This window comes from Excalfactoria chinensis, chromosome 4, assembly GCF_039878825.1.
Source record: "Excalfactoria chinensis isolate bCotChi1 chromosome 4, bCotChi1.hap2, whole genome shotgun sequence".
NCBI lineage: Eukaryota > Metazoa > Chordata > Aves > Galliformes > Phasianidae > Excalfactoria > Excalfactoria chinensis.
In genome coordinates, this window is record NC_092828.1 from 11,699,759 (window position 1) to 11,725,120 (window position 25,362).

Consider the following 25,362-nt stretch of genomic DNA (forward strand, 5'->3'; position numbering starts at 1 on the left):
GTTATGCCAAAGTCTGTTGTTGCATTGACAGCCACAAAATAAGGATTTAAGTTTAAATGGGACCATACATGTAAACATTCTCTAACGTTTAACATTCTCTATGGGTGGAGAGACTATTCCCAAACATACGTATTCCCAAAGCAGGTTCACAGGAACGCTGCAGACATATAAACCTCTTAGAAATTTAGATGTCTAAGAAATATTATAGAAACATTCACAATTGTTTCCTAAATAGTTCCTAAATAGTGGATCAATCATCAACCAACAAGTGTTCAAAAAGCATGTAGGCTTGTGTTATTTTTTCTGCCTGTAACGAAAGGGTGAGGGCCCCTTTGAGAAATCAGACAACAGAGGTATGAATAGAGAAACTTTAAGGAAGGAAGTTTGCAGGATCTTTGTGATGGACAGTATGATTTAAATATACTTTCTATGATTTTCTATATTTAAATATACTTTCTATACTTTCTATACTTACACTGGACCTAACTTCACTACATGAAAGGACCTCTGTTTGACTTGATTTGATATTCCAGTGATGTATTGTGACAATAAGTAATTACTAATCCTCAGCTGCCCTGACTTTTAAGGGATTCCTGACTGCCATTCTGCACTGGCAAAACATATTCTCCTGTTTGATTTCCAGTCAGGTCTTCCACTGGAATATACTGAGGTGAATAAGGACCATGCCATGAAGGACCATGTACTTTTGCACAAAGTATTCCAGACTACTATAAACTGGAAGTTGCTTTTCCACATGGAAAGCCAAGAGCCAACAAAATCCTAGGTATGTGTTTAATGTACAAATAGAGAAGTATTTCTCAAGTATAATCTAAATCAATATCTAGATCATTCTTGCTTTATCAGTAACTGAAGTTATATTTCACCTCCAAATTTATTCCCTCAAGTAATGTCTTCTAATATTTTTATACAATGGTACTCTGCATGACCTTTTTTTTTACCTATATTAAAATTTAAAACCTTGTTACAGTCTCTATTTTAGTAAAAAAGGTCATCTATTCGTGTAAATAAAACATGAATCTTCTCTGTTCCATCAAAAGCCCATTGAATTGAACTAATATTTAAGCAGTGATCACAATTACAGTAATTTTATACAGTCCCAAGTGCAGTGAATCTACGTAAAGTGTCTTTAAAATATTATAATAATTTTAAGTACCTGAATGATTCCACTGATTTCAGAACAAGATTGCTTGAGTAGACAATCTAAAAATATAAACTGCTTCTACTTTTTTCGTGTTCTTGTTTTGGGGACTGATTTCATAACTTTGCTAATTCCCATTGAAAAGGCTTAATTATTAAAAAAATAAAAAATAAAAAAATAAGAAATTACTCAATTAGCATGAGTTAATACATTGTAACAGAAATTTCATAATGAAAGTGATTATGATTGTGATCAGATGTCCTTGAGAAGCAAAAGACAACCAAACTTAAATTCCTTTGCCTGGTCAAGGATAGAAAAACATAAATGAATTCTCTATTAGATTTTTAATTAGTAAAAATAAATTGATTCTTACCTTTCCAAAACTCCCTTTCCCAATAGCTCGCAATATTTGAAAATGGTCAAAGTTAACTGGAAAATAAAGGAGAGAAGAAAAAGAATACAGTTTGCAAAGTGCTAAGTCCAAATCAGAAATCAGATAACAGAAGTAACAGCAGTGCTTCCAACTAATGTAATTTGGCCATGTGATACTTCCTTTCTTCCCTTAAAATATTAAGTATATTTAATAACTAGCAAAATATTTGCATTAAAATAAGCACCATTAATTTCATTCATCGAACATTGTTGTTTCAATGGGCACTGTCTCCAAAAAGAAACATAACTCTGTCTAATCTAGTAACAACATAATATGTCAGCATTACACAGCCATCAGTGAAAACTGTTCAGAATTTTCAGGAAAGATTAAGATCTATTAAAATGGAATTGAATAATTCAGGTAAGCATTTCCCATCTGCTAACAGAATATGTAGTGCTATAAGGATAGTATTGTTCCAGTAGTCACTGTGTATGGGATGTTTCCCATATTCTGTTATGGTGAAGAAAGCTCATTCCATGGCGACCTTAGTAAGATCAGCCCCTATGAACTTTTCCACCTTAATACTAATATTGGTACATATCTGCTACATGATGCTAATATTGTATGACTATTTCATAGATACAGAATAAGTTTGTTGGAGAAGTTTCCATTTTGTCATGGCAGTAGGATGGATCTATTCTAACTTTACAAAAGCTGCACAACAGAGTCTGCCTCAAACACTGTAGCGGTTCACTGCGAAGGTGAGAAAAGGATTTAATTTCTCAGAATATCATTATTGTTGGTCTTGTATGAGTCTGAACACAGCATGACCTTCTAATCTCTGATTCACTGGCAGTCTAGTGGTTAAAAAAAATCCAGTAGCATCCTTAACAGAACTGACACAGTATCATTTAAACACAAACAGAACGATGTGTGATAAATGTTTTTACAGTTATTTGTCATAAGAGAATTGCACTTAAATCTAAATTCAATGAACCGGAGTTGACAAAGTTAACTGAAACTTATTAGGATTCTTTTTAAATTTAATTTAAATTAAAACTTTCCTGTGTTCTTGGCTTCAATACCTTCCACTCTGTGCCTGTTACTGCCATAACAGTAATCAGAATAACTATGGAAACAGTATGGCAACGTGAAGAAGTACTACAAAATCTGACTCAAATTATAATGAAGAAGATAATCCTATAAAACAAATAATACTTTAAATATCAATCAAAAACTTATGGTGAGTAGAGTGTGGCCAGGTTGATGTACATCAAGTGACCGAAAGGGGCTAAAATGTTATTTTCACTGTTGCAGTGATATCTCATTTATACTACTAATGCCAATCCCTGGAGCTCCCTTCCAACCCCTGCAATTCTGTGATTCTATGTGAATTTTTTTATTTATGCTTGCTTACACTGTCTTCAAGGGAAAATGATTGCCCCTTTCATTAGTGCAGCTATAGCAACCATCTTCTTGGTAAATACTGGAGACCAAATCAAATCCAGATCTAACAGATCTGAAAGCAGCAGACTCTCATCGTAAGCAAACAAAGATGGCAATTGTGAATATAGTCATTTAAGGATTTGGATACTAAAATGAAAATGCATAACTTTGCATAGATTAACAAGTTGCTACTGCTGGAAAACAAGTTTTGTGCCGAATCACATAAGAGTTAGGGTTACTTAGGCATCTGGAATAAGCAAGGTTCTCTATCAAAGACTTGTGTTTTTGTTCTCTGCCCACAGTTTTTACCAGTGGAAGGCTGCCTGAGTTCCTGTTGGTCATTACTAGTGTGATAGGCAAGATGGTCAGTTTAGGAAAATGCCTTACACAAATAAACATTATTACACAATTTTTTTCCTGTAAGTCATCCCTCCCTCCCAGGCACATGCCCCAAAATAAAGGAGTTGAAAGCTTAATGACTGGGTTCTTTAAGTTGATCAAGTTTCCATAGGAATTCAACACAGAATTAAGAATATTCCAATAAATATGTTCATCTCATTCATTTATTTGATAAGTAAAATTCATCAACTTTTTCCACCAGCATGCTGGTGTTCTCTGTCACTCCCTTTCTTTAAAACCTTCTGTTGTTTTCTGTTTGTTTTAACCAGTTTAAACAAACACTTTCATTAACGAGACTTTATTCTTTACCTTGCAGGCAACCACGTGAGGCCAGCTCTCAAGCACAACTAGAAAACTGTTGATGCAGTCTGTAATTGTCTGAATTTAATTCAAGTCACATTTCACTGCAACTTGACTATATAATTGTGTTGAAGTCTGTCTGGTTTTGAAATGTATCAGTTTGATGAATTATTTCATTTATTCATTTTCATTTTGGAACTCATTTTATGTAAAACTAAATTTAAGCATTTATTTTTGTCCATTTTTATTGTCCATATCATTTTTATTCTATTTATCTGTACTTTGTTCTCTAGCAGTGTTTATTGCTCTGAGCAATTAGGACAACTTATTTTGTTATTGGAATTAGTTGTAAATTGAACTTCCAAAAGACAGAAGTGATTAAATGAGGCGTTAAGCCATGAGATTTAATGTGGATTATTAAAGAAGTGGTTAAGAAACATAACCACAACAAGTGACAAAATTTTCTGAATTTTTCTATTTAGCACTATTAGAAATTTGGGTGTTAAATTTTCGAATCTTTGACAAGAAAAAATAGTATTTTCTATTTGTAGTTCAGTGTTCTGTCAGCCTTATTTAAAACTGAGGTACAGTGATTGCAATTCCTTTTTTTTTTTTTTTTTTTTTTTTTTTTTGGTACAAGAGAAAAGAAAGATCGATCTTTAGACTGCACAAGCATTTAAATACAGGTCTGCATTTGAAATGAGCCACATTAGTAGACACTGCCATTTTTTGAAAAGTGTTAATTCTCTAAGCTGAGACAACTTGGTCACTTATGATTATTCAAACATATGCATAATATGTATTCAAAAACCTTCTCTTGGGATGTTTGGGAAGGATAATAAAAGAGAAAAGTTTGCAATTGAGACCCATGTCAAGTTCAGCTGAGGAAAAGATGTTTTATGTGTTAGTCCCATCAATAGCAGATCAGCCACATCCTGTTAGCACCACAAGTTCACAGATGAACGGTCAGGCTAAGTTCACTTACACATTATGGCTAGACCAGTCATTGTCTCCAAGTGTTTTAAACTCCAACTGTCAGAATATTTGGCCTATTTTTTCATCACACTTTTTTTTTCTTTTTTTTTTTTTTTTTTTTTTTTTAAAAAAAGTTGTTTGTGTACTTTTTCTCCCTTCTGGTGAAATTTTAACACCATAGGATCGCTGCTTATTCTGAGAAGAATTACAGCCACTATGTTCACTATGCACACTATTGCGCTGGGAACACCTCATTGTGGCTTTCCAGCACTTGAAAGGAGCATATAAACAAGAAGGGGAACAGCTGTGTATGAGTGTGGATAGTGATAGGACAAAGGAGAATGGCCTTAAACTGAGACAGGAGGAAGTTTTTCATACAGAGGGTGGTGGCACACTGGAACAGGTTGCCCAAGGAGTTTGTAGATGCCCCATCCCTGGAGGCATTCAAGGATGTGGCTCTGGGCAGCTTGGTCTGGTGGTTGGAGACCCTGCACACAGCAGGGGAGTTGAAACTGGATGATCATTCTGTTCCCTTTCAATCTATGATTCTATGACCTCTAGCATTCCCAGTGTTCAAAATATCGTCAAGACCAGATGCTGCCTTTTTCCCTGTGCAAAGATATCAAAAATATGGTACTCTTGTCCTCTAAAACATGACAGGTATAACTCTCTTGTGGAGTCTGCTGTTGTAGCTAATGACATTTTTCTAGCACAAAACCCAGCTGAGATAATGGTATGGTTGCAGAAGGACATTTTCTTCAGTAACTGTAATATGATTATTACTCTTTTAAAGATAGTTTGGCATCCCTTACTGAAGAAGAGAACAATTTTCTAACTTTGTGTGAACTTCTTTAATTTCACTACTTTACCATACTTACATGATCTTAGATATCATCCCTCAACTTGAATTTTTAAGAGTATGGACATTTTTCAGAAACCAAAATTAATTTCCATTGTGTCCTACACATTTCACAAAGGCAAATTCACAAAATGAGGCTGTATTAAAAACAAAGAGAGGAAGTTCCATTTCAGTTTCAGTGGTTTTCATAAATTTGGAAAAAACAAGATGTATTATGTTCTCGCTCCTCCATCTCCCACCAAAACAAGAAAGTCACCATAAATCAAAACCAAGGATGACTACGGAATAAAACAGAAGTACCTGACTAGCTAAAGGAGGAACTAGATCAATGTTTACAATTCCTATTTCATAATATTGGAGAGACTGCTGCTTGATAATTTCAGTAATGAGATATATTTTTTTATAAACTGAAGTGTTTAGTTTATTTCACTTAAGTCACACTCAAATCTTAAGCAAATTCTGTTGCACAGCTTCAAGTCTCCTTTAAAAAATTCATCCACAAGTTAGCCCAATTTAAGGCATTTTCCAGTTGCTTAATACTGAACTAAAATGATCTTGAATGATGGTAATGATACCATATAAGAACATAATATTTTTACCCATTCAATTGCAGTTTTACAAACCTAAAACATACTAGTGTTATCCAGCATTTGTTCAAGTGTAAATTAAGTCTTGCTGAAGGGGCAACATGTATATCAGGTTGATGATACACATTGCTGACATCTGCTATTCTTACTGCAATTGAGGAAAATTTATAGCATGTATATGTGATTCCTCTGAAGACACTAAACATTATCTGGAATAAATTTGCAACTACAGGAGAAAATATCCAATCCAAATTTGTCAAAGCACAGATATACACATTATTTGCAACACAGAAATGAGAAACTCTTCAATTAAAACAAAACAATTAAAAAAAAAAAAAAAAAAAAAAAAAAAAGATTTAAATAAAGCCTGAGAGCTAAATCCAGCCATTCTTCTCTAGTTGATTCCCTCTGATTTATTTGGTTTCTGTGGCAGCAGCTAAAACCTGATCATGACTCTTAAGAAATTAGAAAGTGAAGAGTAAAGATGTATTTGTAACACAGATTGCATTTCAAGATTTACTCTCAACTGATCTCAACAGGAAAAAAATAATAATAATAATAATAAAAAATAGAACTATGATACAGCCATCAGCCTAAGGAAATTGATTTTGAAGTCTTGGATGTTGTGGTTCTGTTTCAGAGAGCATTAATGCTTCCTGCTTCTGGGTGAATCAGAAAACCAGAGTTAAAAACTAAATCAGATTTTCCCTCTAGATTTGGCCTATATGGTTTACTGCTTTAGACTCACTGGACAGCACCGCTTTTAGGTTTCCAAACTAGACCTGTAGTCTTCTTTACAGGTGCCTCCTGTTCGGATTCTCCAGCCTTTCAATTCTGTGGTAATAGGACCTCAGTAGGTCTCAGCAGCCTTCAAACCCTGTTAAGATTGCTGTAGTACTTCCACACAGAAACATACAAGATTAATAACCAAGTAGATATTGTCATATGCATTCAGTATTCATGGTGGAGTCACCAGCTTGAATGGATACAGACAGAAGAAACATGAAGAGTGCTTACAAATTAGACTGAGGAGCATGAGTTGGTTAGGATAGTCATAGAAACCTGCATTCCATCATGATTTATTGATGACAGATGCTCTAGTGAAGAAAGATACTTTTTAAATTAAGTATTGAATTAAATAAGAAATGAATTTTTGTTGACAGAAAAGGAAAAAACAGCTGCATCTTTGAGGTGAGCAAAGAATCAAAAATCTGTATAGATTCATCAGGCTTATGGGTAGAATAAGCAATCCCTATGCATTAATTGACTTTGGAGGACACTAATTAGAGTTACATAACTGAAGGACAAGAGAAAAGTAGTTTCAGAGCTGATTTTATCTCATTAATGATGAAGCACAGCATTTTCTATCATTGTGTTTAGGGGCTTTGCATTTAAATTGCATTACAGTGGCTCAATTCTTCAGACTTAGTGTTTTAGTCTCAATGTAAGCTGCTACCAATTATTATATTAATCATTTTTTATTAAGTAGCCAGGACTTACTTGCAATTAGGGTGCACCTGAATGTCAGAAAATGTAATTCATAATTCAGATAATTTGCTTTGAATTTAAAGACACATTTCAGTCTGATCATGTTTTGCAAACTGAAATATAGGAAAGATCATTCTTGTATCTTGGGAAACTCTTGATACTTGAAAATTAGTCTACTCTCAGGAAAAAAACACTACTGTTAATGGAGCAGAATAGTCATGACCACTGAATTTGTGAGTAACTCTCATGTTATCAATTGAAATAAAATTTTTGTTTTAAACTGATACCATTTTTGCATTCTAAAATATCAGAAGCAGTTCACAACAGTCAGTTTCCAACCTGCGATAACTTCAGTCAAAGAAATTCAGAACAATGTCCATCTTACAAAAGGAAATATGTACTTCACCTCCCTCTATATAAATGAGATGTTTTTATGATACTGAAAAACTTCATATTCAGTCTTTGTAATAGATCCATAGTGGTTTCTTTAATGGTAGATCAGTACTAGGAGTTACTCCTTGTGATAATGACCATGTATGTTCATCTATGACAGATTTTGACTGGACTACATCTTCCATCAGTTAGGTAAACCCCTACCATGACATACGCTGTTCACTTAGATGTGACACAAAATGAAACCATTCTGGAAAGGTAAATTTTAATTTCATTCCAAGTGAAAAAAAAAAAAAAAACAAAAAAACAAAAAAAAACAGCTTTGTTTTCTCAATACAATATATATATTGTAAATATATATATAACTATATATATATTTGGTACAAGAAATTAACTGCATTTTGATATTGCATTAAAGTTCCCTTTAAAAAGTAATTTCAAAGGCTGTAGATTGGGATATAGATTGGGATAGTTACCTTCACAGGGAACTTATAGCACTTACTACTGCAGAAAACCTTACGAAAACAGATAGTCTGTCCTGAATACAACAGATAGTGTACAAGGGAAATCTGCAAGCAACTTCACTGTTTAGGTAACTGAGAAAGATGCCAGATCTGAGCAGTTTGAATGCAACCAGAATCCTGCTCACTCTGTTCAGTGGAAGACAATTTATTCATTGGGGGGGAAAAAGAGTTAAATCAGTTAGCCAATCTGTGGTGGTAAAAATGATACTGAATAAGCCAGGGAACTTCTGATCCAGTGAGGGTCAGTGTCGTTCAGCACAGGAGCAGTGACCTGTAGAAGACACTGTAAAGAGAGCCAGCAAGATTCTTTTTCTTTTTCTTTTTTTTTTCTTTTTTTTTTTTTTTTTAATTATTATTTTTTCTTTTACGGTGAAGGTAAAACTGAGATGGTCCAACTGGATCATTTTTGTCAATTTACACTTATAAAATCATCACTTCCAGTATGTAAAACTCAATTTTTGTATGTTGTATTTTTACAGTTATGTTTTCTTGCTTTAATACAGAAGTAGAGCTCAAACACTCATCCCTGTCCTATTAAATATGCTGGCTATCATTCTATTTTCTCCTCAGACATAAACAATCACAGGCAATAAAGGTGAAGACAGATTTAAGTCATTCTGCTAAGCAAGCGTTCTGCCTCAGACGGAAGTCATGAAGACATCCAAACTTCCTTATAAAATAATAATAATAAATAGAAAAACAATAAATAGAAATAAAAACGTAACATACAATACCAGAAAGATTTGAATTAACATGGTCTAAAATACAGCTGCTATTATTTGAAGACGGTTACTCATTTAATCTAATGAATTTGAAATTATTTCTTATTAAGAAAACAAACATAATATTGAATAGAGGTAATATCTAGGCAGAAAAGAGAAGGACATCAAATATGTGTTGTTTTTGCAAAAAAGTCAGCTATACCCTCTAGCCCAAGCTGATAGCATGTCCTCATAGGCAGTGCAGTATAAAATAGGAAAGAGTGAACATCTGTTTAACTTCACCATTGATAATGTGGACAGCAAAAATTAGTACAGAGTATTTTATATGTGTGTATATATATATATATATACACATACATACACACACACATATATATACGTATATATATATTATTTTTTGGGGGGGGTGGGGGGAGGGGAGTGGGATCAGGCAAGGTCTTCAGAAATCCCAGAGGTTATTAGTGGTTCAGTCAACAACCAAAGTGAACCTCCCATGAGAGGTACATAAGATTTGAAACAGCAGTGTCTGAAACAGATCAGAAAGAAAAAAAGAAGACACAAAATACAACAGTGGGAAACATGAATGGAAACTTATACTGCAAAAAGGCAATGCATGTCTCAAAATAGTGAACAAAGGCATCAACAAATTCAGTAAAGAGCAGAACTATAAAATAGCGAAGACCAGAAGTGGGGAAGAGACAAACTGAGAGATCTGTGCAGTCAAGATGTTGTAGGTGAACAACAGACAAGACATTCTTCTACTGCTACTTCCATGTCCATAGGGGTAGAGGAGTACTGATCAGATCAAATTGGTCTGAAAACAGTAATTTGGTACCACAGACTGAGAGCAAGAGATTGAGTGCTGATGGTGGGCCACCAACTTAAAAGGCCTTGATCCTGTGGATTCAAAATTCATGCATTTTGAAGCAAAATATCTCAGTAGCTTACTGGTCTTCTCTTACCATGATGACCAGTCCATACATTGAGCTGAAAAACGAATATGGACTTGATAAGTTAAACAAAAAAGTGAAAGGAATTTGCATTGCCATGTCTACTAATGTTTTTCAGCAACTAGCAAATAATCACAGATCGCTGTGAAAGGCCTAGGGTTAGGGACTGATAGGGACTTTATGTACTGAGATATAATTCAGTGCTATGAAAAATAACATAAAAAGCAAGATATTTCTCAGAATGGACTAAAAAGTAAAAATGTTTACCTTTGCTACATAGCCATAATTGGTGCGTATCAGTGAGCCAGTTTAACTGCACCCACCTGAGCCCAGATAAGTTTTGGTGGTAGCTGGGAACAATTATACATTTGTATAATACAGCTACTCACATCTTGCACACAGAATTCATTGTAATCGGCCATCTGAAAGTAAATGATTCTCTCTCTAGGTAGGCTGGCACTGGATCTATGTGACATGAAGAAATGATATTACTAGATTATTAGGTTTAGTGTGTTCAGTAATAATGACCATCAATTGCAACTTAATTCCATAGCCTGGCCCTTGTTGCCATATCAAAATAATTAGAATTTAGTTAGGCAATGTCAAATCTTCAGGATAACTATAAGCCAGTCTACCACAATGGAAGATTTTTTCAATTACTTTAACTGTATATACATTCTATTTGCATATAACATTCAGGTAACCTTTTTTTTTCCTAGTCTAGAAAGCTTTCTTTTGCATAGACTAGTTTCTCTAGTGAAAAAAAAAAAAAAAAAATGGAATTTCTGATATCATTCTAGTCACTCATCCAGGTATTTTACTAGAAAAGAGTAATTTATAAAATTTTACCATTATAAATCAGTAAATTTATTTTTTTTAAGATCAGTGAACATTTTAATGTAGTTGTGATGAAAGCAATTCTATTTTGCTACAGGACAGAGCTTTAATTCAGAAAAGTGGTTAACTTAGCGCCAATGCTTGAAACATCAAAGATCATCAAGGAACTACTGAACAGATGTAGTAGACCATGTCACTGTCAGTTAGTGGCTGACAAGACTTTATGAGTCTCTGTGCTGTTCATAGTTCTTTCAAAGGGTAATGTTGACATTAGAACTAAGGACTGAAATTTCATCACCTGCTCAAATATAAAATATCTTCAAGAGCTTTCATAAGTAAAGATACATAACTCCCTTTTGATGATAAAACTGGGTTTCTGACATGATATTGCCTGCTTATGACTAAGATGTCAAAAAGAATCTTTGTAATCTATTTCTAGAAGAAATAGGTTGACAAGTATGTCCAACAGAAAATGGACTTCTTAACAAAATATATTGCTATAATACAGAAAGCCTATGTTCCACTTTAACAATAATAGATTTCCCCAGGAGATCAGGAAACACATAACAGAATATGAAGCATCTTTTTTCAACTAGAAAGTGGGAATGTTATCCTCTCAGAGAGTTACTGTGAGGATAACCTCATTAATAACTGAACTGGAAGGCTGAGGGAAGTTGCTATGGGAATAAAATGTCAAATTTCAGTGGACCAAACAGTTTTCTTCTATGATAAAATTCACCAGCCAACCTCAGGTGAAGGACAACTATTTAAACAAAATGATCAACAAAATCCTCAGTAAGGCATCAGTCAATTTTATCCACATGGAGGCCTCTACAATGCCAGGGTAAGAGGGATAAGAAATCCCTTTGCTTTAGGCTTCTTTGTATGGTGGCTGTAAAGCTACTCTTCTTTCTGATAGGACTTCAGAAAATGTTTTTGTGTTGTGTTAGGAAATCATGTGAATAAGATTTAATCCAAATATCTGGATAAACTACGAGTTGCTGTCCTCTATTTCTTCCAAATTCACATCCCTTTCTGTCTCCAAAACTGGATCCGCAAAAATTGCTATATTTTTCCCCTAAACCACAATTACAAATAGAACCCTATCAGCAAATAAGGACACTAAAGGGTGAGAAAAAATTATGTTTCAGTTGGGATTCTCCCATTTAGTGTTTTTAAACCCAAACAAAACCCAAGGGTATCAAAAGAATAATGCCACTCCTAACTCATAGCAAAAGTGTGTCTGAAATGTGGATGGAGCAATGGACTTGATATTTTCTTGCCATCATATGGTTACTGCTCATTAATTTGGTAGTGGGGATGCTCCATCCAGGGAAAAAAAATCTTTCAAAAGTAGTGGTAAGACCTGCCAGATGTAGACGTGGCTGCTCAGGTCTGATTTATCTTTTGGGATTTGAAAATAGTGCCAAAATAACAAGAACTTTCAGAGCAATTTCTGAAGATGTCCAGGAACTTGAACTTCATGGCTCTTGCAAGAATTAACTTTAAAAATTAATTATATGACTCGGAGCTCTGGGGTCACCATTTAAGACTGCCAGTCCATTATCATCTTCACCTGCCTCTCTCCCACCACCACCTTGCCATTGATTCAGGAGAACCATTGCAGCTGAAGTCTGGATCCAGCTACTGCACAACCAACTACACAAAACAGAACTGTGAGGAGCCTGGTTGGGACCCATCCTGTTTTTGCTGAGCTGTGCTTCACCTGAGCTAGGCTGCAGTTATATCCATGCCTAGTTATGCATTTTGTCATCTATTTGGGCTCTTGGACCCTGCTTTCCATCGCTTACCTTCACTGTTCATCTAGCTTGGGGACAGTAGGCTGCACTTGTGTTGATGAAGCCACCACCCCTCCCTGTTCCTGCTGCATAGTGCCATTTTCAGTCTGGACAAGTGTTTTACAGTAATGGGATAGAACTGCAGGTAGCAGAGTTGTACAGCAGTAACTGAAGGTAGTATGAGGACTGGAAAAAGGAAAAGTTGCCTCTGATTATGGAAAAGAGAAATGTTTAAAATGGTAGAATGGATGGCAAGTACAACTTAGTAGCAGTGCTCCCGTAAGGCAAAGTTAATTTCAAATACTGCATTATTGCATGAGAATAAAGAGCCTTAGAGTCCTGCAGAATCTAGATGCCTGCCACAGCAGCCAGATTTCCATCGGCTTTTAAGATATTGATCTCCATTAACTCTGTCCTTTAGACCATCCATAGTCACCTATCCTCTTCAGTGAAATGAATTTCACTATGTAAGTGAGCAATTCAGTTGCAGCTCACTCATAGGTGTTGTAATTTTTGAAAACTAAACTAGATTTCTAAACAAAAATGAAGTCCATTTTAGCTGTGGAAACTTAAGTCCAAATCTGAGATTCCAGAAGTATGAATCATTTGATTTCATAAGAATAACTTCACTTTGTCTGCCATTTTGGAGTAAAAGCTCTTGTGGACCCCCAAAGGCTTTTTACCTAGATGTTCAAGGTGAAACATTCGTCAAATCTGAATGTGTTCCAACATGATCAGTTGCTCCCAGGTAGAGTTGAAGAAAAAAACTAAGTTAGTAGTTAAAGTTAATATTTGATATAACATTTATATTTTGACTATTTATTTATTTATTTATTTGGTAACTGTTTCTTTCTCGGTGGAAAGAAAGGGTAAAAAAAAAGATTTCATAGTAGCAGGTATATTTAATTCATAAAGAACCTGCAGAATGTCAGTGCAACTCAAATATCTTTATCTAAAGGTTTGCAGATAAATATTTTGTGATGAAACTGGTAGTTTTGATGTTGAGACTGAATAAGATGGTTGGCTGCTATATGTGCAATGTCCATCTAAATGTGGTAATTTTTGATCTGGAGCTCATTACTTATTCTCTTATCACTGCACCGCTTACCTCTTGGGAATCCTTCCAGTGATAATGTTGAGATAGTTCCAGCCTGATATAAGTATGCTTATTTACACACCACAAGCAATTACTTCAAAGTTGATAGGCCCAAGCATTGCTGAAAACAGTAAATATGAATAAGCAAATCGGGGCCTTTGTCTAAAACATGAAAAAAAAAAAAAAATAATAAAGTAAGCTTAGATACAGTCACAAAACAAAGCAAATCCACCTCATCTCCACTCTGTGGCTCCATGTCATCTGGCACTGGGGTGGCTGAGGACAGGAGGACTTCAGATCAAACATAGTTCCCAGATTTATGGCTGGGGGCAAGCATTAACAGCAGGTCAGTAGACTCTATCAGTCACAACTTAATTTATAAAGACTTATGTTATATCACCACACAACAGGAATGAATGAAAAGATTCATTTGATCCAGGGGGTGTGTAGCTAAATGGTATTAATGGAAATAACATAACTTCTAATTTTAACAGCAGAAATTATTAGCTGCAGAGCACAAACAGTGAACAGCAGAGGATAAAACTGTTCAGTGCTGCAGGTTTTTTACTTGTAGTGCCTGAAACATTTGGTGCTATTCAATGTACTCGTACCGATTCTGTATAATCACAGAAACAGAATCTCAAGTAATTTTATTTATAGATGTTAGATGAAAATAGTGAATATTGGTAATCTGTTCCAGAGTTCTCTACCACATACACCAGATCTGTTTTGACAAAATGACAAAACTAATGTACATACAAAAATAAATAAATAAAATAAAATAAAATAAAATAAAATAAAATAAAGTAAAATAAAATAAAATAAAATAAAATAAAATCTTAACTAAATTAATATGGTGAATTAATAGATCAAAACTTCCTCTGGCTGTTTTTTATGAAAAAATGCTAAATAGTCTCGATTCTTCACAGTACAAGATGAAAAACCTTCATAATAACAAAAAAGAAAAAAAAAAAGTTTATTTTCTAGCACCAGATGTATATGGTTCTGTTTGGTTGATTGGTTTGGTTTTTGTCTAGGTTAATCAACAGGCACAGATGGAAAAAGGTCAGGAAATTAGCTTAAAGTCACTAGAGACCTGAAAAAAAATTGTTCCATACGATAGTATCCATCATTTTTCCCTGAGTGGTCTGTTGTGCTACATTTTCTTTTTCTAAATTACATAGGTCACTCCAAAAATAGTGCCTCCTATTTATTTCCATGGAAGCTACAACAGATACAGAGAACACAAAGACACTATTTGATAATGCAAATTCCTAGTTACAAAACGTTCTTGTTCCATGTAGTAACCGCCATTAGCTATGTGTTTTCACAAGCAATGAACAAGAGTCTGTATGCCACACTTGTAAATGTCTGCACCAGCTGAAGTCACTCACTGTTTCACTGCTGCTATGATGGTGTTGGTGCTAGGAAGATGTTGCCTGTTCATTCTGTCTTTCATTAACTCAAAGAGGTGGAAGTCATTAGGCACCAAATCCAGACTATATTGTGGATGAGGTAGTACATCCCAGACAAGATTGCCAATGTTCTCCACAGTCTTCAAACTGGTACGAGGCTTGCAGTTGTTGTGTTGCAAGATAAAGGCTGATTTCTTCTCTGGCCTGACACCACACACAGTATTCTTTCTGTTCCTATGTGAGCATTTGTGGGATCCACCTGGCGCAAACTCGGTGGTATTCTACTGATGCTACCATTATTTCCAACTCATTGAACCCAGTTCCCTGGTTCCAATTTGCCTATTCCTGCTGGTGAATTGATCAAGACACTCTTTCTCTTGTTGTGTCACCTGGCTGTACATGGCCATCCAGAACATGGCTTATATTTCACATCACTATTTTCTCTACTGAAACACACTCACTACTTCACTGTGCTTGTATCCACTGTATAGTCTCTATAAACAGTCAGCAAGCATTGATGGCGCAGCGGTAGAATTGCCGCTTGCAACACCAGAGGGCCCGGGTTCGAATCCCTCCTGTGGCGCAAGGGGTAGAAGTGCCGCTCTGCTATACATAGGGCTTGAATCCTGGGAGTTGGACTCGATGATCTCTAAGGTCCCTTCCAACTCACACAATACTATGATACTATGAAGAGTACCTTTTTATCCACACAGAGGAATTCAATAACACACCTTTGTTTCATACACACTTCCATATCAGACACCATTTTGTCAGACTGCCCCCTGCTGCCATATGTCCCACAGCAATAAAATGTAATGAAATACTGGCAGAAGGTTCAACCCCTATTGCCATACCACTAACATCTTTCTTTGATGTTGTGGAAATAGAAGGCAATAATTTTTGGAGCAGCCCTCACTGCAGTGAAGGAAATTCTTTCCAGCAGCATAGGTATCTGGCCACTTAAAGCATCAGGATGCCACTGACAGACAAATGTCTGTAGATCAAAAGGTGCATATGTACATGATCTACCTAGCAGAGGAAGCTTAGGAAGATGAGAGCTGGTCTTGTAGCTGTTCGTTAGCATTTATATGCCCAGGGAAGCATTCAAAATTGTCCACATCTCACTGGAAACAGTGAGAAAACTGAGTGTCACAAGAAGTATCTTTTTTTCTAAGAGATGCTGAAAGTGAGGCTTTCTATTAAAGTGTTTAAAATCTGTGCCTGTTCTCCCTGCAGCACCTGTAACACAGGCTGATGGCGCCTGGCTTAGGAGAACGACAGGTCTGAAATCAGGGCAGCACCTAGTGTAAGTGGTCAGAAGCACAGAAAACATGTCATTTATTCACTGCCATGTATTACTTAATCTTCTCTGAACAGTGGAAATAACCCTCTCAAATCCCAGAAAAGCCTTGTGAAAAGCCATTTAGAGGGAAGATTTCCTGTCCACAGGACCAGATCTTTGCACATCCCACCTCCCACAGCCTATGTCTACTATGTCTACCCAGGAAGCCATTCTTTAGCTGCTCTCTTCTCCTGTTCATCAATAGAGTTCTCTAGCTGTAACAGAACATGGACTTCCTTCCTGAAGGTTAGGATTATCAGAAAAATTCACTATTTTATGACCCTTTTTCAGCAAAGTCTTACAGCACTTAGTAACTTTTCCTCCCATCATATCCAAACTTACCCCAGTAAAGGCTAACTTGATTTATTTCATAGCAGTGCCCTGTGCATAAGATTGTGCAGCTACCACTGTAGTTTTCATAGGCTAGAGCAGTCAAATATGAAGCTGGACATAATATCTTTTTCGTGCTTTTCAGAAAGGATCTTTTGATTTTCCTTTGTTCTTTGACTTCACATTCTGTGTAGCAAATCACAGTGCCTAAGATGTGCATTTTCCCAGAAGAGTTTGCAGGCTTTACTGCTTGAACAAAGGTTTATCTGAACATAACCCCAAAAGGCATAAATACAATCACTGTAACACATAAAAACAATCCAGGGGAAAGAAGAGGATGATTTCGGAGAGGTATGGAGGACACTCAGGAGGTTAGTAGTGATTTCAAATATTACTTCTTTGTATTACCAGAGTAACAGTGAATGAATACTAAGAACAGATTTCAGCACTCAGCAAGAGAGGCAAAACAATATCATAAGGAAATTGCAATTACTGGAGGCATTAATTCAGTTTGTGTTTTTAGATGTTAAATAAGGAATGAAATTATTACTTCAAATGTAGAAAAAGGAATTATTATCTTTTTTATGACCCACTGATGTATACTGCTGCATAGATATATTTATTTTGCTTAATACAGACCAGCATTAGTAATTCAGTGACACAGCTAATACTCTATTTTTCTTGGTACTGATCCAGGCTAAAAGCAATGGGGCAGAAATTGACAACAGCTTTAGCACTATCTAAAAGTTTTCAAATTTCAAAGAGAGGAGAGGAGAGGAGAGGAGAGGAGAGGAGAGGAGAGGAGAGGAGAGGAGAGGAGAGGAGAGGAGAGGAGAGGAGAGGAGAGGAGAGGAGAGGAGAGGAGAGGAGAGGAGAGGAGAGGAGAGGAGAGGAGAGGAGAGGAGAGGAGAGGAGAGGAGAGGAGAGGAGAGGAGAGGAGAGGAGAGGAGAGGAGAGGAGAGGAGAGGAGAGGGAATGTGGAAACAAAATAAAAAACATGAAAACATTCTCAAATCGAAGTAGGATGCTAAAAAGCACATTACTGATATATTTTTCAGTTTGATTCAGATAACAAAACCAGATAGCTGATTTGATAAAATATAATTGATTTTTTTTTCAAAACAGAAAGTGTAGAAAAGAATTAAAGTAATATAAAATACAGACTTTAACACTTCAATTTGATACTTGCAATAAAATTTGAGAAACAAAGTGTCATCAGCTACATCCAGTTATCATAAAAGCCTTAAAAACCAGCACAATGGGCTGCTACAACTCCAGTAAAGTTTTGTTATTACATTCTAAGAGGAATTTCTTTAATTTAGTAGATAATGTCTTTGTGCTGATTATGGAGTAAATGAAAGTGACTTATGTGTTTAGACCGCTGTTAATAAGCTTGTCACAATACAGGGCAAAACACTTCTAAGAATAAAAGCATTATTGAATTTCATGCTTATGTGTCAAGGTTTGTGACAGATTGCAGAAAAGGGATGTAGAAGAAAAAAATATTATAGATAGAAAAAACGTTTGTTATTTTGTGTGGAAGCTGAACACTAAAACGAAAAAGTAAATAAATAAACCCTGATGGGATGCACAGAAATACAATAAACTGAAATCTTCAGAAAGCTTTCATTGGTGCGTATTGCTAGATTTCCCAATAGATAAAGAAAGCCAGATTGGGAAATATCTAAAGTTGACAGTCACTACATGAGGACAGCGATTTAAGCAGAGAAATCAGATTCTTATTAATGTTTTGAACAAAGTTCAAATTTCTAATGGTTAAATTCAAAATTGTCACATCTCTACAAATCCTAACCAGTTCATCCAGATCATTTGATTTACTTAAGACACAGTATATAGTAATCAGTGTGGAAATAAGGGAGATGAGGACAAAATGATTGGGTGAGATGTTACAGTGTAAATACTTCCCTGAGGTACAGAATAGTGTATTTTGTCCCTGAAGAGGGACTTTTTATATTGGGGAAGTGCATTTTATAAGGGCACGTGGTGAAAGGACAAGAGGAAATGGCCTTTAACTAAAGGAGGTAGATTTAGACTATATATTAGGAAGAAATTCTTTATTGTGAGGGTGGTGAGACACTGGAACAGGCTACCCAGTGAGGCTGTCAATACTCCTACTCTGGAGACATTCCAGGCTAGGCTGGATGGGGCTTTGAGCAACCTAGTTTGGCAGGAGATGCCCCTGCCCATACCAGTGGAGGCTGGAACTAGATGACTTTCAAGCTCCCTTCCAACCCAAATGATTCTATGATATGATTCTATTTCCAAACTTAAGGAAAAAGAGTCCTCATTTCTGTGATACAAAAGTACGCTCATATTCTTAGAGCTCCTTGTTGCCTAACACTTCACTATAGTGCTAAGATTTTCCTGAAAACACGCCACATGCTGCACTTCCCTTATATTTCTAAGAGTCAATGAAGCAGAAATCATGAAAGGGAAAGATTGGCAGCACTCACCTATAAAGCAGAAGGACCCTTCATTTTTTTCCTATTTTATTTATGAATTTGTATTTTATAAAGCTGAATTATTTGCATCTTCGTAAAACCTCTTTGCATAAAGGAAGTAAAATTAAAGCCCACCAGCCACATTCTCCAAAATATATTTTAAAAATAAATAAATAAATGAAGTATAAACTTATACTGTACACACATTAATTATGTTAAATTCTCAGAAATTAAAATTAATTTAATGGATGTTTTATGAGACACAGTGTTAAGATAATCAGTTCTAGATCCCAGTACCTGTATTATAAATACTCAACCTCCTTGCATACTGAGATACTGGCTCACTGGAGTAGAGGGCCCAGGTGAGCCTCATGAGAATCACAGAATTATAGGGGTTGGAAGGGACCTCTAGAGATCATCGAGTCCAACCCCCCTGCCAAAGCAGGCTCCCTACACCACGTTGCACAGGTAGGCGTCCAGGCGGGTCTTGAATATCTCCAGAGAAGGAGACTCCACCACCTCCCTGGGCAGCCTGTTCCAGTGCTCCGTCACCCTCACTGTAAAGAAGCTCTTGCGCACATTCGTGCAGAACTTCCTATGCTGAAGTTTCAGCCCATTTCCCCTAGTCCTGTCCCCACGCACTACTGAAAACAGACCAGCCTCGCCACTATGGCTCCCACACTACAGGTATTTATAAACCTGGATCAAGTCCCTTCTCAGTCTTCTTTTCTCAAGGCTAAACAGACCCAGTTCCCTAAGTCTCTCCTCGTAGGGGAGATGCTCCAGGCCCTTCACCATCTTTGTGGCCCTCCACACAGTATTCCAGATGAGGCCTCACCAGGGCAGAGTAGAGGGGGAGGATCACCTCCCTTGACCTGCTGGCTACGCTCTTTTTAATGCACCCCAGTATGCCATTGGCCTTTTTGGCTACAAGGGCACACTGCTGGCTCATGGCCAACCTGTTGTCCACCACATAGACACTAGCCTATACTTTATAGGCTATAGACACTAGCCTATACTTTTAGTATAGACACTAGCCTATACTTTTTCGGGAAATACTCCTTATTTGTTAAACATACAAAACTGTGATTGATTCCAAGGAAATTCTGGATAAGATTTAGTTAAGGAAACACTGCTTATTGCTGGCACAAGATTTTGAATTTTGCAGAATAATGCTTTTTTTTGCTTTTTCTTTTTGTAGAGAAGCTTATGTATACACACATATACAGTGTTCACAAATATGTCAGCAAATTCATCAACTTAACCTAACCTCACATTAAGCAGTAAGTAATGAATGTAGTTTAAGGTAATCAACACAAATAGTTCATGAAATTAAGCAGAACTGTGCTCAAGAGAGGCTGGGTCAGCTTACTACTGCTGCTCTATCCTCTCCAGACATCCCTGCTTTCCCTGCTGAATTCTGTGTAATTAGTTCTGTGCTTTTTGTTCTCTCTTCTATATTACCATAGTAAGATAGTTTTGTGTTCTACTACTAGGATGGTCTTATACTTCTTTTGGATCCTTTTCTTTTGCATATTCCTTCAGAAATTTCTGTTTAATATTGATGGATCTCTGTAGCAATTATTTTTCCTTTTTCTTGTTCCTTACATCTCAACATTAGCTCACTCTTATTACACCAAAATACTTGAAAACAACCTTGGCAATATTTTTCTGCCTTGCAATACTTGGTCCCATATATATCTGTCCAGGAGTTTTAGCAAAAGGATGGTTTCTGTTTCTGCTTTCCCAGCCTTGCTGTTTCAGGAGGAATCTAGAAGAGTCCTGTGCATGGCCAACAAAATCCCAGCCTTCTTCATTCTCATGCTAACGTTCAGAAGAGAAAATATTAAAACAGTCCTAGTGGGACAGGATTAGTTTAGTTGAGTATTTATGAGCAAGATCATAAATCCTCATTAGTTTTTCTCCTAAGATCATTTTGGTCATTTTCTAAGTCATTTAGGTGCAGTATTTCATTCTAGGCTGAACTTCCCTCATTCACTAGACAGAACATACCTAAGCTTCACAAAAAGGCTTCATTTTCACAATACTGCTGGCTTTGTAAACCATGTCCACACACCCACATCAAGGAACTCTTTCATGCCAAATGCAGCAATTGATGCATTCAGTACCACATTAGAGCCCAACATTAGTAGGTATTAATGTGAGGAGGTGCACCTCTTTCTCCTTGCTGTACAGGAAGGTGTTAAAAAGGAATGAGTACAGCCAGACTCTGATCTCCCTGGCAGAAGTGAAAGACTTTTATTTTGAGTGTAGCTATGCATGAAGACAAAACTATGGAGTAAAGGCAGTTTAATGTATCTGTACACTTGAAAATCATGTCTGCAGAAATCAAGCTTTTTCAAATACTTTCCTACAGGTGATGTCACATGATAAGAATCTTTCTTATAAGAATCATGGAATTGCTCAGGTTGGAAAAGACCTTCAAGATCACATCCAACTGCAACCTAACCATACTACCCTAACTCTAACAACCCATCAGTAAATCATGCCCCTGGCCACCACATCCAGACAGTTTTTAAACACATTCAGGGATGGTGACTCAACCACATCCCCAGGAGCCTACTCCAGTGCCTGACAACCCTTTCTGTAAACAAGTTTTTTCCTGATATTTAACCTAAACCTCCCCATAAGAAGTTGGCAAAAATATTCAGATATTGATATGTAATATTAATTTCAGGATAATTTAATTTTCTAGTTCCAACACATTATATTATTCAAGCTTATGCAAACATAGAGTCACCATATCTGGAAGAGACCTCCCAGATGACCTAGTCCAACCATTCACCTACTATCAATATTTCTCCACCAAACCATGCCCCTTAGTATAACATCTAAACATTTCTTGAAAACCTCCAGGAACAATGACTCAGCCACCTCTGGGCAGCTCTTTCCAGTGCCTGCTTACTGTTTCAGAGAAGGAATTTTTCCTAGTATCCAACCTGCACCTCCCCTGTGCAGCTTGAAGCCATTTCTCTATCTCTGATTATGTCAGAGAAGAGGATGACCCTCACCTCACCATCACCTCCTTTCAGGTATTTGTAAAAACCAATAAGGTTTGAGCCTTCTATTTTCCAGTCTGAACAACCCCAGCTGCTCCTCATAAGACCTGTGCTCCAGACCCTTCACAGCCTCATTGCCCTTTTCTCAACATGCTCCAGGCCCCCAATGTCTTTCTTGCAGAGGGGGGCCCAAAACTGAGCACAATACTTGAAGTTCAACCTCACCAGAGCTGACTACAGGAGGACAATCATCTCCCCACTCCCGCTGGCTACACGATTTCTGATACAAGCCAGGTTACTGTTAGCCTTATTGGCTACCTGGGCATATTGCTGGCTCATGTTTAGCAGAGTGTCAACCAAGACCCTTGGGTCCCTTTCTTCCACTGTCTTTAAGCCACTCTACCCAAAGCCTGTAGCATTACCTAGGGTAGAAAAAAATAAAAAGGCATTACACCTGCAAAGGTATGTTATGCTGTCGTTCTCTCCTCCATAACAACCCCCAGCTTTCTTCAGACTAAAAGCCAGTCAGGAAACATTTGATTTTTTCAGTGTGCTTCTTCTTTCACTTTCCAGCTTTTCCAGTCCTGCAGAATACAACTCTCTGAAATCCTATTCTTTTGGCACAAAACACCACAGCAGCTCAAATGTGAGAGTAGGACCTGTAAGAGCAATCTACAGGCAGGGATGGGAGACGTAATTTAGGAATTAGTAAAGTTGTGATTGTAAAGGCAGTGGTGTTGATTTAGATAACAATCTTGTTTTATCGTGGTTTCTTTAACATTCAGAATTTTCCCTGATTTTGATATCAATTCTCTATCTTTTTTGGAGCTTGCTTAACCTTGAATTATTCGTATGCAGTTTTCCAAAAAGCCTGTCCCAAGTTCCAGACATGCTGTATAATATGTATATCAATATGTATAAAACACTCACACTTCTTAGATAACAAGCCACTGAGAAATTCTGTAATATTCTCAGAGCTGGGGGGCTACATCAACAACTTGTGTAAATTCCAGAAGGCTACAAAAGCAGCAGCAGAGACTTACATGATGTCTTTTTTTAATACAGAGGCCCTGACATGAATATTTCCATCAAATCTGAAAATCAGATCATAGAATCATAGAGAACGTGTTTAGGAAGGATGTTGAAAATTCACCTAATTCACCTCTAAGGCATTGCTGGTGGAGGCTGGATGATGGGAAAATAAAATGAGATGGGTAAACACTTAACTGCACCTTGAAATTGTCATAGTTATAATCCTCTGTTGAATTTTTAAAACCATCAAGTAGCATACAGACTTGCAGTTCATTTAGGGGAGCAAAAATCTAAAAATGAAAGTGTCATGGTCATTCAGCTTTTCTTCAGAGTTCTCCGTGTGAAAGGAAAAGCCATGATCTAATGTTAGTTTTCACCTGTAATCATTATTTAGTATGTGAAGAGGTCCACATTATTTGTGCACATTGTAACATGGACTTTAAAAGACTGAATCAGGAAGATAATAACTGAATATTGTTTCCATGCCATGATATCCCTTCTTTGTCTTCTTTGCCACAGTCTATGCAAACTCTTGACAACAATTTGGCAGTTAGTACCTATGTGACTGCCTGGTATGATCATATTGTCTTGCCATTCTCTCCTCTCTGGCCATATTCTCCTCCTGTCTCACAATTCTGTACTGAAAGCACATCAATAACTGCTAAGAACTGTTGGAAATAACTGTTTGAAAAGTAAAGTTGCTTTATAAATATAAAAGAAAACATTTAAGAAATCAGTGCACTTGTTTCTACAAGCCAACATAATAAAACTGATTTATTTTTTTTTCCAAAAACAAAAACAAGTGACATATCAATTCAAAGATCCAGTTTCTAGCCTATAACGCTTTTATTTCTTATCCTTTCCTGTGTATCTTCCACAACCATACAGGCAAATAGTTGTTATTACTATTTGGTAGTAGAAAATGGTTCTTTTCTACCATTTGATTTTCACATATTGAATAACATTTCTAACAATTTAATTAAGCATCAGTTTTAACTGAGCACAGTAAAACAAATTTATCATGAAGGATATTCCTTAAAGTTGCCAGGCTATTGATAATGTATTCATTACTTACAGTATTTACTGAGAATTTGAAAGTAACATTTACCAATGGTTAATATTCCTCTCACTGTTCCATGTCTGTGAACTTACAATTATTTTCTAAGAGCTAAAACTCAGGAAAGATATACTCCTTTCCCTTTCCTATTATTATTACTGAAAACACCTATTCAGGAGAGGACAGATTTTCTGTACTCATTATGACAAAGTATTAAAGACAAAGATAGTCAAAGTTCCCTTTGCATCAGCAGCATTAATCAAAATGAAGCCTTCCGTAAAAATCTTATAATTCCAGTCCATTAAAACATCTAGCTTTGAATAGAGGTAGAAATGGTGCTACACCAGATCTAGTTGTTTATCCAATAAATACAGCAATAAAAATCAAGAAATGAAATATATTTTCTCATTGGCCTTCCTTAGCAAGAGCTGTAGACAAAGGATTCCATTCATTGGATTTTCCTAGCTCTTGCTGTGCTTTAGTCTTGGCTAAGAAGAAAAACTGAGATCAAATCCACATGATTTCACCAAACACTGATGCATGAGAGATAACTAGACACTTTTCCTTTATGATAAACTTATTTTGTATACAGTACACTTCTCATAATTGCATTTTTCTGAATTTCAGTGGAGAAATATATAAGAAGGAATACATAAAGCTGAGAAAGTTGAGTATTACCTGGCAAAATGCAAGGAGATACTAACTGTTATTTTGAAATGGAAATTATCAGACTGAAGAGAAATAACAGCAAAGAGAATGAGGTACAGAAATTACCCAATTTAGTATGTTCACAATAT

General features: G+C 36.3%; 1 protein-coding gene across 2 annotated transcripts in view; it reads right to left on the reverse strand.

The window, feature by feature from the left end:
• The window catches only part of STK32B (serine/threonine kinase 32B), a 134,155-nt gene that overhangs the window by 105,262 nt on the left and 3,531 nt on the right, over window positions 1-25,362 (reverse strand). For both annotated transcript variants that reach the window (XM_072334920.1, XM_072334919.1), the window contains exon 2: window positions 1,533-1,588. In XM_072334920.1, the coding sequence (XP_072191021.1) occupies window positions 1,533-1,588 (56 nt within the window). The remainder of the gene's footprint in view (window positions 1-1,532; window positions 1,589-25,362) is intronic.